At 44.9% G+C, this 17,579-nt stretch overlaps 1 protein-coding gene across 4 annotated transcripts in view; it reads left to right on the top strand.

Annotated features, from left to right (window-relative positions):
• The window catches only part of LOC147033980 (malectin-like), a 32,688-nt gene extending 23,622 nt beyond the window's left edge, over positions 1-9,066 (top strand). For 2 of the 4 annotated variants that reach the window (XM_085874295.1, XM_085874275.1), the window contains exons 5-6: positions 6,878-7,125; positions 7,417-9,066. In XM_085874295.1, the coding sequence (XP_085730421.1) occupies positions 6,878-7,125 (248 nt within the window). In that variant the 3' untranslated portion in view covers positions 7,417-9,066. Of the gene's footprint in view, positions 1-6,877 lie in introns of all 4 variants that reach the window. The other 2 variants (XM_085874303.1, XM_085874286.1) reach the window with 2 other exon arrangements.
• The last annotated feature ends 8,513 nt before the right edge of the window (positions 9,067-17,579 follow it).

Consider the following 17,579-nt stretch of genomic DNA (forward strand, 5'->3'; position numbering starts at 1 on the left):
CCTGATGAATGACATGCATCATCCCCTGCCAATTTGGAGCTGGCTGTTTGAAATGGAGTGAAAGTTCCCATAAGATATCAGCTCTCATGTCACAGTTTTAGAGACCGGGAAGTTCTTGCAACTTGATGTTTCGAAGAGCATGGGTGGTGAAGTGGTACTCTATGGTATCAACTTTGGACATCTCTACAATGTTCAGTTCAGAAATGTTTTGCCTTTTGACAAGATGCATCGTCTTCCTCCCTGTGGTCAACGCGGCTATGATGCCCATACCGTGGAATGTACCTTTACTGTCAATGGTAAGAATATTGTGATCTACATTGTCACCAGACAATAACAATGACAAGTCCAATACATCTATGTATTCAACGAACACATCTGATGTGACACAGTTTGCGGCATTCTTTTCAAATCGGAACACTTCACCATATGACGAGCCGTACCCCATCTCATGAAGAGTGTCCAGGAGGAATTTGGACTGAGACAGACGATGCACCTGCAATGTTAGACCAATCTGTAATGGTGCGATTATAGCCCGTCTTACTGCTTGTCCAATCCTGGCTACTTTGCGTTGCGTGCTTTTCCCCACAAACAGATACTTCAACATGTTTCGTAGTGTATCTGGAAGGAACCCAGTGCAGAGTCGAGTTTAAGGTCATCAGCTTTTGGGTCGTAATCAGAAACAAATGGTACATTTGATTAAATACCGCTCCTGATCAGCCTTGCTGCCGTCTCAATTCTGGCTCTCTTTTTGCGCTTCTTCATCACCTTCTCGTTGCACATCTGTGTAGTAAGACCGAAGTATGTGTGATGTTTTTGGATTAGCGATATATATATATATATATATATATATATATATATATATATATATATATATATATATATATATATATATATATATATATGAGATATCCCTTATTGTCGGGTTTTCCGGCTGTCTGTCTGTGTGTGTGTATGTGTGTCTGCAACGCGAGGCTCCACAGCACAAACCAGCGAACCGATTTCGATGAAACTTTGCCAAGAGGTGGAATATATACTGGGAATGTGCGCGTTTGTATTTCGTTGCCTAGCAACCACCCGTTGCTGTACAGCAGCCGAAAAATTGGAGCAGCGGCTCTATGAATTGGACAATGGAATTGTCCATCAAGACAGCATGCAAAGTATCTTGGCTGCAGGAATCTACTAGGGCACGTAGCTTATCTGATGATTCATCAGAGAAAGACGAGAACAGATCATCAGTGCTTTTATCTTTGAGGTACTCCTCTATGAGCAATCTTTCAAGACATTCTAACATAATCTTGTGACGTAGGGCTCTGTCGTAGTGCCTCCCCGACATCACACCACCCAAAGATCCTCCACTGATTAGTCCTGCTTCTAGGAGACCATCTGCTAACCCAGACCCAGCCATCTTTTTGGCAATCATCTTCATATAAGCACATATGAGGTGGAATGTGCCAATTCGAATTATGTGGCTCTCATATTTGTCTGGTGAGTTCCACACTAATGGGTAGGCCTTCATGCAAACTCCCAAGTCAAATGTAATAATGACATAAGGCTGTCCAACTTCTCCGGTGGCCTCTTCAGCAGCACGCAAGCATTCTTGTACAGTTTTGTACTCCGTTATGGGATGGTTAATGACTGGAATGTGGATATGGCTAACTTACCACCTTGTAAGCGAGCTCTTACCCAGCACATTCGGAGAGTAAACCACCAAGTACGGATTTGGAAGACCGCGCATATTCCACAACCACAGATTCCGAAGGCCAGTCAGGGCCATGGTTGGAAGGAAAAGGATGGTAACCTTGATCCTCTGTGGTATGAAGGAGATGTCCTCCCACGGCAACTGGCTGACATTGCTGAAGTCACACGTGACGACACTGACTCTGATGAGGATTCAGATATGGATGCATTTGATGATATAGAGCAGGCATTGGAGAGTGATGACGACGGCGATAATGAATATTATGCGTAATCCATGCACAATGACATTTTGTGGACATGACATAATAAGCTTCAATTGTTTTTCTTAAATAAACTTATAATTTATATTCTTTATGTGAAGTAAGGAATATTTTCTCAGTCTTATGTCTTGATGGTGACTACATGTTGGGTGTTGCAACAGTGATGTACTTATGTTTAAGACGTAATACCTGGTACATCTTTAGTTGGTGTGGGACAATTTTGGTATCAATAGAAAGGTAGTAAAATTTGCGATATCACAGAAATATTTATTTGTTTGTGTCAGGTAAAATGAGCATGAATATACGTTATTATTTCAGATATCTGAGTTGAATCTGAGTTGTCAAAAGGAAAAGCGAGGTACTCCTCTTCATCACTTCTTGGGACAAACATAACGCTATTAAATTTGACAGATGACTCTATTTTGAAAATCTGCATGTGATAATCTTTCATTTGATATATAATTTGTTAATATTAATGCTTATTGGGCAACTGCAGAGATCTTATCAGTCAGGGGATTTTTTAATGTGCGAAACTGAGGAAAAGTTGACATTTTGAGGGTACCGTCAGATATGGTTGGAAAATGGATAGTAAGTCCCAGTTTATTCACTGTTACCAGTTGAATTCATGCTCAGGGGACCCTAAGGCTTCAGAAAAATATGGGGTCGAAGGGTTGTGGGGGGGGGGTGCACGTGGACCATATCCGGCCCATGGCCTATGAAGCACTCATGTGCCAGACCTGAAACAGAAATTAAAAAAAACATTCAATATTTAAGAAAATAACGCTGAAAGAAGGTCAAAATGAGTAATATTTAATCAAGAAAACAATGAAGCAAAAACCACTGTCCTATATCAAATTGTTTGGGAGTGTTGGCCGCCATATTGGCCGCCATATTGGCCGCCATCTTGGATTTACGGATTCGATGGACCAAGTCATAAATCCATTGGCACCAATGAATTCCTTGACCCTTAAAACCCAAAGTGAGGTACAAAAAATGTTGTTCTACACCGAATAATAAGGAAGTTACCGCCGCCTTCTTGATTTTCAGGGTCAGCAGCGGCCATCATGGAACGGACCCAGTTTTAACCCACTTCTGGTGGTGAGATTTTGGTAGACTTTTTTTGGTCATTTAAAACACCCAGTCGGTGAGAAAAACACTGAAAAAACTTTTCTAAGAATTTTTTGAGGGTTAGGGTGGTTTTTTTTTCTTCCATAAATTGACCCGCCTACATAGGCCTCAGGCTTTCGGCCTCTGATGTCAGCTCTTGGCCCAGTGCAATTCAAATTATCCGAGCTATGTATACTCACACAATGTATTATATATGCACACAAACAGTCGGCATGTTTTTGTTTCATATATGTAACCCGGGTTATTTTTATTATTTTCGCGAGCGATCATGACAGTGGTCTGTGGCCTATACACTGCCAAAATAAACAGATGAACAATTTGACGAATAAATGAAGGTTTTTATATGTAATTTCAGCTTTAGCCCGAGTTTTCAAGGCTAATTAGTGTGACAATTCAAAAGGGTCACCTGTCATAAGCATTAGACATGTTTTTGCTCATGTATGTAATCCGTGTTGCAGCGGTCTATTGTCTATACACCACCTAAATAAAGGGATGAGAGATTAAAAATAAATAAAAAATTAAGGTTTTTGTACGTAATTTTAGGTTTTAGCCCAAGTTTTCAAGGCTGACTAGTGTGAAATTAAAGAAGGGTCGCCCGTAATTCTGATGGGCTTTTCTGCTAGCAATGCTAATTATACTAACCCTAACGAGCAGACATTCTTTATTGCTTTCTACTTTTTGGATCATCCATGCCATTGAACAATCTTGATCCAGCTCACAAAATAACTCAAACTCATGTCCCCATCGTGGGATCGTGCCCCCATCAATTGCAGAGCAGTCCAAAAATCATTGAGGATAACGGCTTAGCCCATGGCTGGGGGGCGGGCATGGAGCTTGTTAAAAACATTAAAGTTTATCGGAGCTCTGGGGAGCGATTTCACTCCCGGCTACGAAGGGCAAAGTGTCAGGAGAGATTCGCTCATTTAGTGAAGAGTCATCAGAGAGTACTTCAGTTCAGTCTCTAATCAAGTGGAGCTGGAACTCGGTCCAGTACAGTGGTGAGGTGAGATATCCTTGGAGACGAGTCGAGTGTACAGCGCACTAGTCGGAGCAAGCTGTTGATGGGGCTGGCAGTGGAGCTTGGTGTCCAGCATCGAACGAGCTCGTCCCTGGACATCATCTCTCCATGCATCCATTATTCCCTTTATCCTGGGCCCCACATTTTTATTTTGTTATTTTGCATTCCCCACCATTTCCGACCAAATCCTCTGCACAGATTTGTGGCCATAGTTGAGTTATCTTTCCTTTTTATGTTTTTTTTTTTTTTTGTATACATTGCCGAGGCTCATATGAGAGCAAACACACAACGCAGAGCAAGGGGGGCATGATACAAGAAGGGCAGGAGAGGGAAGGACAAAACAATGGGGAACAGAGACATCAGGAGATCTGTGGAAGGGAGATGGATGGGGCAGGGAACACAGTGTACACATTATGGACACTACAGGGACTTTCAGGAAGGAAAGCAGGAAATTTGAAGGAGGTGAGTTTGGGGTGGATTAACTGGGGAAGAAAAGATCGTGGTTTTGGATGGGGGAAGATAAGTGGTGGTGGTAAACAGCTGTTTTGAAGGCCTGGAGGGAAGAATGGGATTTAAGAGAGTGTGGGATTTTATTCCAAAGGTGGGGAAAAAAAGAGGAATGAAGGTGAGCAGTGATTCGTGATTCGGGTAGTTTTACCAGAAGGAGGTTGTTTGCAGATCTTGAGCACCCTGCGGAAATATTGGGGGAGCATATTGCACACAGAGCGAATTGGGGGGGGTGAGACCGAAGAGGAGAGGAGATGGTAGAAGACAGGAGACCGGAGAGGAGACCACCGACCTGCCTGCAGTGAGAGATTGAGAGGCGCAAAGACTCAGCCTCACCGCAGGAGATACCAATGATACAAAATGCCTTGGTTTCCACAGGGTGAAGCCGAGAAAGGTGAGAGGCAGAAGCACCAGCCCAGAGGAGAGAGCAGTACTCCATCAGGCTGCGGACGAAAGCTTTGTTTGTGGTCAGGAGCTCAAGTGGGCTGAAGAAGGACTTTGCATGGTGGAGGATTCCCAGTCGGCGACTGGCTTTGGAGGCCACGTTGGAAATGTGGCTTTGCCAGGAATTGTCATGGCAGATAGTGAGACACAGAAGCTTGTATGAAAGGACTAGAAAGCAGATGGGGGGGGTCTAAACGGTCCTTTCGGAGAGACAAAGTGAGAGTATGAGGTTTCTCAGGGTTTAGACATGTTCCACATGTTGGACCAGTTTGTGATTTTATTCAGATCTGCAGAGAGTGAAGAAGCTGCATCTTGCTGGTCTGAGGGATGCCAGATGGTACAGCAGAGGGTGGAGTCATCAGCAAAGAGTGTGTGTTTTTATGTTCTGTTTGTTAAGTGTGTGTTTTATGTTCATACTTTGTCGAGACTGTGGTTTGATTCCTGACGTTAGTCTATCAATTAGTATATACTAGTACGTGCCCGTACGTGCGTGGCCATACGTGGGGAAAAAAAAACAAAAAACTTTCAAACTGCATGCCAGAAACAACAACCACACAGGCCGTTCCTTCGCTCTTGTAAATGACGACTGAATTGGGGCATTGTGTTTATCTATAAATGCGCAAAAGAAATCGAGAAATTATTAGAATGCAGTAAGTCATCACTATCTGGAAGTCGTGCGTGCCCGTACTGAATGTTCACATGCATTCCACGAATTATCGCTTTCATTGAAGTAACAACTGCTGTGATTCTTACACACACACAGTTAATTAAAATCCAAATTAAAATCAAGTTTACCTCCCTGTCTTTGCTAACCATGACATTCGCTGCCATTGACCATTGCCACTCCTACGCCACGGTAACAAAGGCGCCCTTTCCCCATCGGCCACGCCTACGCAGCAATGTGTCCTGTCATTGGTTTGGTAAATAAATGGCTGCAGCAACATGTCCTGTCATTGGTAACTAAGGCACCCTTTCCCCATCGGCCACGCCTACGCAGCAACGTGTCCTGTCATTGGTTTGGTAAATAAATGGCCGCAGCAACGTCTCCTGTCATTGGTTTGGTAAATAAATGTCCATAACTTGGGAACCACTTGTCCGATTAATATCAAACCTTGAAAAGGCACATCCTCAGGTCCCCAGCAATATAGTTGGCAAGTTTCAATTAGATCGGACCAGTGGTTGTCGAGAAACAGCGGTCACAGACAGACACACACACACACACACACACACACACACACACACACACACACACACACACACACACACACACACACACACACACACACACACACACACACACATTACTGGAATTATAGATAGATTCTATAGAAGTGCATTTATTGTCATTGCTGTTAGTTTCATTCTCACTGTCATCTATGTAATTGATACAACGTTGTCTGTCTGTCTGTCTGGTTTTCTCTCTCCTCTCGAACTGCTTTGTGCATCATCACCAAACTTGATAAGTATAATTAATTTTCAATATTTTACATTTCTGCATACGGCAACTAAATTTACTCTTTTTATTCAGTTTGGCGCAGTCAAAACTCGACTTTTGCCAGAGCGTTTGCCACGCTGAATGGCATCATGGTATTCCAGTGGGTAGGGCTTCAAACCCAACCGTCAGGGGTTGTCGTTTTTCTTATCGTGATTTCCGGAAAAATAAATAAAGAGGAAGAGTGCAAATGTCGTATGTCAGACAGACTGATATGATATGCTGCTAATTATTTTGTTGGAGAGAAATTCGATCCAGACTTTACTCTTTTGTCTCCTGTCTTTGTCCTCTTTCCACACTTATTCCCCATTTCTCTCTTTCCCTTCACAGACATCCCTCCTCTGCCCCCACTTCCTGGCCTCACCCCAGCCCCTATCCCCATTTCTCTTGGAGAAAGTTCTGGAGAAACGGGTGGTCGATCAGACTCGGACAACAGTATGTCCAAGCCCAAGCGCAAGATCTTATCTGGTCCCCGAACACCAGACCCTTACCTGTCGGACCAGGGTAGCATCATGGTTCCAATTCTTGTGGCTTTTGGAATATTTTTGCCAACTTTGTTTTGTTTGTGTCGTCTATAGGTAATTAATTTTTTTTTCTTCCTTGTTTCTACGATGCGATTAAAAAAATAGAGATATTTGTGGATTTTTTTTCTTCTTATATCCTCTGGGGTTTTTAAAGAAATGTAAATGTTTTGTATCGTTCTTTGTGAACCTTTATTCCTGTCCTTTATGTATCACTGATAGTTTGGTTTGACACATCTAAAAAAGCATTTGTCACTTTCTCCTCTCAAGTTGAGAAATTTGTTTTATTTATTGATTAATTTATTTGTACATACAGTATATAAATATTTTAAATCTGTTTTTCTGTAGGCCTATGTCCCATCATCGACCTCATCAACACTGCTATGATTGGTGAATTTTGACCTCACAAGACTGTGGGTGGAGCGAGTCGGTGGGCGTAGCTCCATAATGGGTGTGGCTACATTGTGAGCAGAGCAGAGCTGTAAATACTCTATAGCTAGCTGGAAGAGTATGAAGAATAAAATTAATTGAGCTTACATAACATTGATTGGATAGTTAAAATAAAGGGAGGAAGCGGTGGCTGTTGGGGTGGGGAGTGGTGGGGGTTTGGGGTTGGGGCGAGGAGGGGGGTTGGTGCGGGCAGTGGTGGCTGTTGAGGCGGGGGAGTTGGGGTGGGGAGTGGTGGCTGTTGGTGCGGGGAGTGGTGGTTATTGGTGCAGGCAGTGGTGGCTGTTGAGGCGGGGAGTTGTGGCAATTGGGGTGGGGAGTGGTGGCAGTTGGGGTGGGGAGTGGTGGCTGTTGGTGCAAGGAGTGGTGGCTGTTGGTGCAAGGAGTGGTGGCTGTTGGGGGTCAGAGAGTGGTAGCTGTTGGTGTGGGGAGTGGTGGCTGTTGGTGTGGGGAGTGGTGGTTATTGGTGCAGGCAGTGGTGGCTGTTGAGGCGGGGGAGTTGTGGCAATTGGGGTGGGGAGTGGTGGCAGTTGGGGCGGGGAGTGGTGGCTGTTGGTGCAAGGAGTGGTGGCTGTTGGGGGTCAGAGAGTGGTAGCTGTTGGTGTGGGGAGTGGTGGCTGTTGGTGCGGGGAGTGGTGGCTGTTGGTGTGGGAAGTGGTGGCTGTTGGGGATTAGGTAATGGTGGCTGTTGGGGTAGGATGTGGTGGCTGAGGGAGTGTGTTGGCTGGTGGAGTGTGGTGGCTGTTGGGGAGCAGGGTGTGATGGCTGTTGGAGCAAGGAGTTGGGGTGGATAGTGGTGGCTGTTGAGGTGAGTAGCGGTGGCTTTTGGAGAGGGAAGAGGTGGCTGTTGTGGTGGGGGGTTGGGGCGGGCAGTGGTGGCTGTTGAGGCGGGGAGTTTTGGCAGCTGGGGCAGGGAGTGGTGGCATTGGGGGCAGGGAGTGGTGAAAGCTGGGGCAGGAAGTGTTGGCTGTTGGTCCGGGGAGTGGTGGATGTTGGTGCGGGGAGTGGGGGCTGTTGGGGTGGGGAGTGGTGGCGGTTGGGGTGGGGAGTGGTGGCTGTTGGGGTGGGGAGTGGTGGCTGTTGGGGATTGGGTAATGGTGGCTGTTGGGTGGGATGTGATGGCTGGTGGAGTGTGGTGGCTGTTTGGAGGCAGGAGGGTGTGATTGCTGTTGGGGTGGGAAGTGATGGCTGTTGGGGATTGGGTAATGGTGGCTATTGGGGTGGGATGGGGTATCTGGCAGAGTGTGGTGGCTGTTTGGGGGTGGTGAGTGATGGCTGTATCGGTGCGTACATTGGAAAGGAAGCTAGTGCTATTGTAAATATTCGTAGGGTACAGGTTGGATGTAAAACTGCTAACATATCACGTTGAAGGATCGTTTTCATTTCCAGTGTTGCCATCCTTTGCCACATTGCAAACACTGTGTGATGTATTACAATGCATGGATTTGCTGTCAGTTATTTTGCACTTTGGTGAACTCCATTGCATGTGATTTGAATTTTTCACATGAATGTAAAATACTGAAATAATAAATCGTTATGAACTTCTGTAGATGTAAGGGAACGGTGAGTTTTTTTTTTTTTTAATGTGATGGAATGGTGGTGGAAGGAGGTAAATGTTGAGCCACAGGAAGAACATCTGAGTTGTGGAGTGAAAGTGACCGAGATAATGAGACGGAGTGAGTAATAAAGTCTGGGCGTCTTGTTAAGTCCAGATACCCATCTACTTGACTACCATTCCTCTCCTAAGGTGGCATCTATACATTGAATATACAGGATGGGAGGGTGAAAGGAGATTGGGAAGTAAGGAATGGAGAAGAAGGGGAATGTATGGGAAAGGGCTGGAGGGTTGGTAAGAGGATGTCAGCCATTTGTGTAAAGTTGATGTAAACTGTTCCGATTAGCACTGGAAATCTTAAGCCATCTTCACTCTGCTGGTTATACTGCCACTTGATGTCAATAGAACATAAGGTAGGGTCCATGCAAATGCTACGCACTGACTGGAGGAAACGGGGTGGAAAGGTGAATTGGGGAGATTAAAATAGAGAAAAGGAAGAAATGGGAAGATGATGTGAGAGAATAAGAGGAAACGCACCAGGAAATTGTGAGAGTAGTGTGGAGAGAAGGGAATGATCGGGAAGAGAAAACAGCAAGTGGAGGGAAATGAAGGAGGACTGGGGATGAATGGAGCCATAACATGGAGGTGGGGTCGATAATTCCACCATATTTGCGTATGTAATAAATAAATAGCCCCTTAAGTGGTTTCACTCCTTTCTTGTATTATGTTCACGACTTGTATTTCGCAAAGTACCTTGCGGTACAAAATACGGATATTTACCTTCGCATTCTGCGAAAGGTTATGTATTGGTCGCTGTGTATTTATTTATTTATTTATTTATTTATTTATTTGTGAATATGTGTGTGTGTGTTTGTTTGTTATTCGCATAACTCAGAAAGTATTAAACCAAATCGCTTGAAATTTGGTGGGATGATGGGTTATTATCCAAGGAACATTTGATTAGATTTTGGGAGCGATCGGGTCAAAGGTCAAGGTCACGGAAAGGTCAAATTGTATTTTTACCATAGCACGGTCAATTTTGATCTCATTGGCATGCAACCGATGCCAAAATGTTCAGAATTCATTGCCCAATCTTGTGATGGGCGACATGACACAATTACGTCATTACCCTTGTTAGCGGTTGGGGGTCAAAGGTCAGTGGGGTCACGACCTTTCAAAATATGCAGTTTTTGTCATAACACGGTCAAATCAAAACCGATTTGCATGAAACCAACACCAAAATGTTCACTGTTCTGTTCCCCCCACTCTGATGCCAAGAACAAAAAAGTAGTGGAGGCGAAGGTATGCGCTCTACCGAGTGCCCATTCTCGTATGTCATTTTTCCCGTCTTTCACTTTCTCTTTTTAGATCCTCGTGGAGGATCTCTAAGTCTTACTCACGTTGCTGATCTTCATCTTCTTCTTGTGGACTTTTTTGTTTCACAGCCAACAGCTTTCATTGAAACTTCCTGAAACTTGGCAAATATATGTAAAAATACCCTGCGCAGACAATAACCATCTCCGATTTTGAAAATTCCTCCGAGAAAAAAAGTTATGACGTCAAAATATCTCCGCTAATGGAAATCGCCTCAAAAATTATCTCCGAAACTAGGCAAGTTTTTTTTAATTCTGTTTGCGGGAATTGAACAGGGCATTAGCAGAGAAGAATTACCGTACATATCATACATCACTATGACGTCATATCAATTTTTATGACGTCATTCCTATTTTTTGACATTTTTTGTTTCACAACCCAGAGTTTTCATCAGATCTTCGTGAAACTTGTCATGTATATGCAGAAAGCCCACGCGCAGGCAGTAACCATCTCCGATTTTGGAAATTCTTCCTAGAAAAAAAGTTGACGTCATAATATCGCGCTAATGGAAATCGCCTATACCATTATCTACGAAACTAGGCAAGCTGTTTGAATTTTGTTTGCGGGAATCAAGCCGGGCATTAGCTCAGATAATTTATCGCAAACCTGATACATCACAATGATGTCATATTCGTTTTAATGACGTCATCATTAAGAGGACGAGGATCTTAGCTCATTTGAGCTTGTTTGATCTGCTTGTTGTAATTGACTTTGGGGCTATCAACTTATTTCTTTGACTCTTCGAAAATAATGTCTTTTAAAAGTATAACATGTAATATATAAAGGTGAATTTGTGTTTGTTTGTTTCTTTATATATGCTTCAAAAACCAAAAACGACTGAATCAAATCCAACCAAATTTTGCATGTTTCCGAAGGGTACCCCAGGTATGGTTTCTGTCTGGGTAGCATATCTGGTGTGGGGGGGGGGTAGGGTAAGACAAAGACCCCAATTCTCTCTTTGTAAATGTGTATCGTATAGTGCCACTCGGTGGATCTGGTATTACAAATAATCAATCTTCCACATAAATGCAAGTTGCACGATGGTGTCTGTGAACATGGTAAACGTCGTAATCACAGCACGTATAATGCTAAATGGTCCCTCATTTAAGAGGTCTTGAGTCTACAGTGCATGCGGACATCGACAAATATCGATGTACACACAATTTTGAATTGCGTGCATTTTTCTTGCGCACACTGGTGGTGTATAGGCTCAGAATCATTGGTTTCCACACCTACTGGAAGTAAAAAGGTGTGATACATAAGCACAAACTATTCAGTCAATTCTGGAAACGTTTATTTATCTTCCCATCAATTTACTTCACTGAGAAACCTTAACAGTCTTAACAGTTCATGACTATTATGTGGACTTGGAGTATAGGGGGGGGGGAGGTTGAGGACTTGGTCACCATTTTCCATTATGCAGAATTTCAACAGGTTCCTGCCATTATGCTGTCAAAGGACATTCCTGTCAAACTCCCTAAATATTCCACTCTATTGGAAACGAATTCCCTTACAATAGCCCGGTATAGCTTGGTGTTGGCTTAATGGTGAGAGTGGTGGGCTTGGGATCCTATGGTCCTGAGTACAAATCCTACTTGGCTGTTGAATTAATACCAGGTGGGGTTGACTCAACCAGTCATCCTTCTGAGGTCGGCAAAATGAGTGCCAGTGTGCTGGTATACTGTGTCGGAGTAGTGACCCATCCAGGATTGTGCCCAATTGCCAAGGTGACTGCTTAGGCAACACCAACGCTCTGCACAGAGTCTGGTCCTGATGGATGGAACAGGCCGGTGGAACTGGGGTATCTGCTAATCTTCTTATATAAAGAAGGTTTCATTTCACTCATTTTCATTTCAAACCAAACCATTCAACACTGAGTTTCACAGTGAAGCAGAAGTGATTTTTCGGTTATTTCTCCAAAATAAGCTCACAGAGTGGGTCCAGGTATCCAGCCGTACATACGTACGTATGTCCATTAACATTTGACTAAAACATCTCCTTACAAACTACTCGACTCATGTGGACCAAATTTGGTATGATGCATCAGGACAGCAAGGTCTCATGGGGTTGAGCTCCCCATCTGGCTGTGCCTCCTGATAAAGCTTTTGCTCCAAATATTGGTATTTCATTCAAAAATCTTATACTCAGAAACCACCAAACAGATCCAGTCCAAACTCGTCACAGGGACCATGCCCTAACCTTAAGTTGTGCTCCTCGTGGCCGTATCTTCCCCGGAAAGTGGGCCACGGGCCCTCCCTCCCCAAATCCCTCATTTTCACAAAAACATCATCTTCTCCACAACCACCTGAGCGATACGGACCAAATTTGGTACAATGTATGAGAACAGTAAGGTCTCATTGGGTTGTGCTCCCACATCTGGCTCCACCCATTGAAAGGGAGTGAAAGGGGTGTTTGCCCCAAATATTGGTATTTCATTCAAAAATCTTCTCAGAAACTGACAACCAGAAACAAACCAAACTGGCCATGCAGCATCGTGACCGTGTCCTAACATTAAGTTGTGCTCCCCATGGTCATATCTCCCCTGCAAAGGGGGCCACACCCTTCCTCCATTCCATTCCATTGGGACCATACTCTGGACAGAGCATTGGTGCTGTCAAAGCAGTCTCCTGGGCTAATGGGCACAATCCATTCCTGGACGGGTCACCATTCCAACACAGGATACTTGAATGGCTCAATCATCCCAGAAAGCTGCTACTCATTTTGCTAACCCCAAAAGGATGACAGGCTGAGTCAACCCCACCTGGTACTAATTCAACAACCAAGCAGGATTTGAACTCAGGGCCCAAGGATCCCAAGCCCTCCACCCTAACCATTAAGCCAACACCAGGCATGGCCTCTCTCCCCTAATCCCTCATATTCACTCAAACACATTTTCCTCACAAACAACACGACCGATATGGGCCAAATTTGGTATGATACATCCGAACAGTAAGGAGTCATGGGTCTGTGCTCCCCATCCAGATCTGTCCCCTACAAGAGGCTGCAAAGGGGGGTTTCGTCTCAAATGCAGGTAATTTATTGAAAAAAAAATTTCAGAAACAGATGGTCAGAGGCAGACCAAACTCTTCATGAAACGTAAGGACCATACCGTTAACTTGCCTCACAGCCCATGTCTCCAAGCTGGCATGTAAGGGGAACGTGTGAGGCTAACGAGGTCATTAGGCGACATCAGTGTGTGCATTTACATGAAGCACAGGGACATATACAATTGACAAACACACATGATGTACAGTTAGTGGACAAAAAAATGGAAAGACCTTGGTATATAAGGGACATCAAGCAACGGCTTCCACACGGTGTGACCCATGTGTTAATTCAGCAAATAACATCTCAGCATGCTTCGGGTCATGTATAAAAATGCTGCACAGGCCTGGTTGCCGATAGTTATGGCTTGTATGGCTGCAAGAGGACAAAATGTCAGTGATGAGTTTTTGCTGTTTTGAGCAGCTTGTTAGCCTTGTTGTGTTCGTTCTGTGCACTTTTTATTTCCCCATCTTGTCTGCTTGTGTTTTCTTGTACGTTTTGTCCTATTAGTCCTGTATTTTAGTTCCTGTGATTTTGTTTCCCTTCCTGCATTTTTGTTTCCCTTCCTGATTTCCCCCAGCCTTCCTCATGTCTGGCGGGCCTTACCCACCGGGCAGGAAGGGAGCCTTGCGCTTCCCTCACTACCACTTCCCTTCCTCCCCCTTGCCTCTAGCGTTGTCCCCGCTCTCCCCACGATCACGTTATGGAGAGTAGGCATGATAATTGCGTCTGCTTTTTGTTGTTGAAGGAGGAACCCGTTCCGGCGAGTGAGGTATTTGGTCGGATGGTGTTATTGGAAGTGCTGGAGTTTAAGGCTGAAGATTTTCTGCCTCATCTCCTTGGTCCGAGAGTATGATGTGTCCTTCCATTCCTCTGGAAGGCTTGCCGAGTTGTGGGTACGGTGGACTACCGCTCAGTCAGCTGGGTCTTTGGCTGATTGGGCGGTCGAGGCCCTCTTTGACCATGAGAGTGTCGTGAAGGTCCGCCTCTACAATGACAGCATGTCAGATGATGACGTTAGAGTTTGGTTATCGCATTATGTGGTGTAAAGATCCCACCACGGTTTATCCAAAATGGTTTGGTTATATGGACTGAGGCTCGACAGTATCGCATCAATTCCCGGGTCAAGGAGGATGGCACGGTCACCCACATCCCTAATGGGATTGTATTTGGGATGGACCATAGGCAGGTGTTTTACACGGGTTAGCCTAAAGTATGCTGCAGGTGTGGTCAACTGGGTCGCCTTGTGTCTGGGTGCAAAGAACAGTTTTGCTCTCAGTGTGGCCAGTTGGGACATTTGAGGGAGCATTGCACCACCCAGGTGAAGTGCAACCTCTGTGGTGTACCGGGGAACACCTTCCGCTCCTGCCCACAAAGCTATGCGAGCAAGATGCATACATCTGCGGGCAAGGCCAGGGGTGTTTCCTCAGGGACTGGGGTGGATGTGCCTGCCTTTACCCCCCTTCCCCCACACCACCACTGTTGAGGAGCACGAGGGGAGGAAGGAGGAAGCAAAGGGGAAGGAGAGCAACCAGGACCTGAAAGTGGTTACGCTGGGTGCTGGGCCCACAAAGGTGGAAGGGGAGGACAATAAGGACAAGGTGGTTGCTCCGGTGGCCCCAGGGACTGGAATTGGATTTGCCTGCTGTGCCTGTCATGTCCTCCACCCTCCCCCATCCCCACAGTGAAGGGGGATGAGGGGAGGATGGAGGGAAAGGAGGAGAGAAATGAGCCGCCTTGTGTCTGGATGCAAAGAGAGGACCTGGATGTGGTTACGCCAGGTGTTGGGCCCACTGAGGTGGGAGGGGAGGACTGCACTGAAGATGTGGTTGCTCCGGTGGCAGGGTCGAGGGAAACAACCTCCATTCCAGAGACTCCGCTGATAGAGGTTGAAAGTGACAGCTCCTCCTCCAGCGATGAAGAATTGGTGATCCAGGAGAGTGGACATTGGAAAAGCACTGAAGGAGGGGGTTGCATGAACATAGGGAAGGCTGCACTGCACTGCACAGGGCATCGACAGCAAACAAATTATACCGAAGTACCTGTGAGGCACAAAGCCCCTGTGCATCAGGTGGCCCATCCAGGGCCAGGGTAACGTTGAGGTGGGGCGCGACAGACCATGGCCGGGGGTGTGGGGGGGGGTGGATTCCCCCAGTCAACCCTGCAGCCTGCCATTCCCACTCTCGCTCCTCCAGGAGAAGTTCTCCACCCCTCACCTTTGTGCGCCCTTTGGGGGCGGCTGACCTGTGGCGGAGTGGTGACCCATCCAGGATTGTGCCCAAGAGCCAAGGAGATGGCTTAGGCAGCACTAATGCTCTGCACAGAGTGTGGTCCTGATGGATGGATGGATGGATGGGAGTGACTAAGGTCATGGGAATAACTAGGGTGAGACAATAATTTATGGCTTTATTATTTTTATTTGACCCCCTGATTCTTGTTTATTGATTTTTGATTTATTGCTTTGATTCCTCATGATTTTTTGATTGTGGAAACTTTTTAACATTTTCTTTTGTGTTTTCTTCGATAGATTACCTTTCCACGTGTAAAAACAAAACAATTCAAACTCCTGAGGAACTGTCAAAACAAATGCTTGAGAAGTGCATACTGGCCGCACGTGGTGGCCCAACACCCTTTTAAGTAACCACATTGGTGTTTCCATTTTTTGGCCACTGGCTACTACCATTTTATTTTGGCCATTTTTATATTTTTTTATTTGTTTATTTATGTTGTTTGTAAAAATATATATATTTTTGCGATTGGTTCATGAGCGCCAGCCAGAGTGACCACTATATTCGTTATGTTGGGTAGTCGATCCAGTCGAAAAAAAAAATTTAAAAAAATTTTTTTGGGGAAATTTGATCTACCCTTATTATCAGTATTTCCATCGATATGTTTGTCTGTCTGTCTGTCTATCCCTCTGTTCGGTCCAGTGCTCCGTTAATACAATGGCGATTTCGATGAAACTTGGTTGGTAGGTTCATACCATGACCTAGTTGTGTGCAAATGAGAACCGTTGCTATGGACACCACCGTTGCCTAGCAACGGGACTTTGAAATTTTTGAAAAATCATAAAAAATTAATTTTTTCGAAAATCAAAAATCGGGCCACGAGCGACTGTGGGCAGTACATTCAGCCATATTGTCAAAAATTTCCAGCCGGATCCTATGAAAACTGTCGGAGAAGATAAACTTTGAATGAACCCTGGTCGAAAACAATAAAAAAACGAAGTTCGTTATATCTCAGAGACTATGAGTCAGATATACATGAAACTGGTATGGTAGGTTCATGGTATGTCCGAGTTATGTGTGAGAAAGAACCGTTGCTATGGACCCCTCCGTTGCCTAGCAACGGCCGAAAAACCTCTAAATGTGGGGGTATTTTAACGCAAAAACAATCTGCAGCATTAACCCTTGAAGCTAGAATCATGAATTTTCTTGTGCTTAATCCTCAGGTCATTCCCCAAACGGGCCCATCACATCAGGTTCTATTGGGTAGTCGACTACCCATGTCCGCCTATCGGTTTGTCTGTGTGTGTGTGTGTATGTGTGTGTGTGTGTGTGTGTGTGTGTGTGTGTGTGTGTGTGTGTGTGTGTGTGTGTGTGTGTGTGTGTGTGTCTGTCTGTCTGTCTCGAGCATAACTCCATGGACTTTGATCCGATCTTGATGAAACTTGGTTATGTGTTCGATATCAATGTCGAGTTGTGTTTTCCTGGATGAGGACATGCAATGCCCATTGTGGGCGGAGCCACGCCCAAAAAATTTCCATTTTTAGGGGATAGTCGGATTAAAAATCTATCTTCTCCGAGGGAATTGACTGAATGGAATGGGTTCTTCGTTATTCGAATAGCAAAATGAATTATCTAAAACTTGTCGTCCGATTTTTCATTTTTGTCCCAAGGTCAAGGTCACAAGGTCAAAAACTTAGAAAATTGCGAATTTTGACGTAAAAATCATACGACCGCCCAAACTTTGAGAGCTAGGATGACAATATTTTTTACGCATAATCTTGAGGTCATTCCCTTCCTGAAGTCTCCAAACCATTTTGCTCTATCTCGAACACCTTGCCCGTGGCGCCCCCTTCAAGTTTATT

The sequence above is a fragment of the Eptatretus burgeri genome, chromosome 1 (genome assembly GCF_056783735.1).
Source record: "Eptatretus burgeri isolate ZD-2024b chromosome 1, Ebu_testis_v1, whole genome shotgun sequence".
Lineage (NCBI taxonomy): Eukaryota > Metazoa > Chordata > Myxini > Myxiniformes > Myxinidae > Eptatretus > Eptatretus burgeri.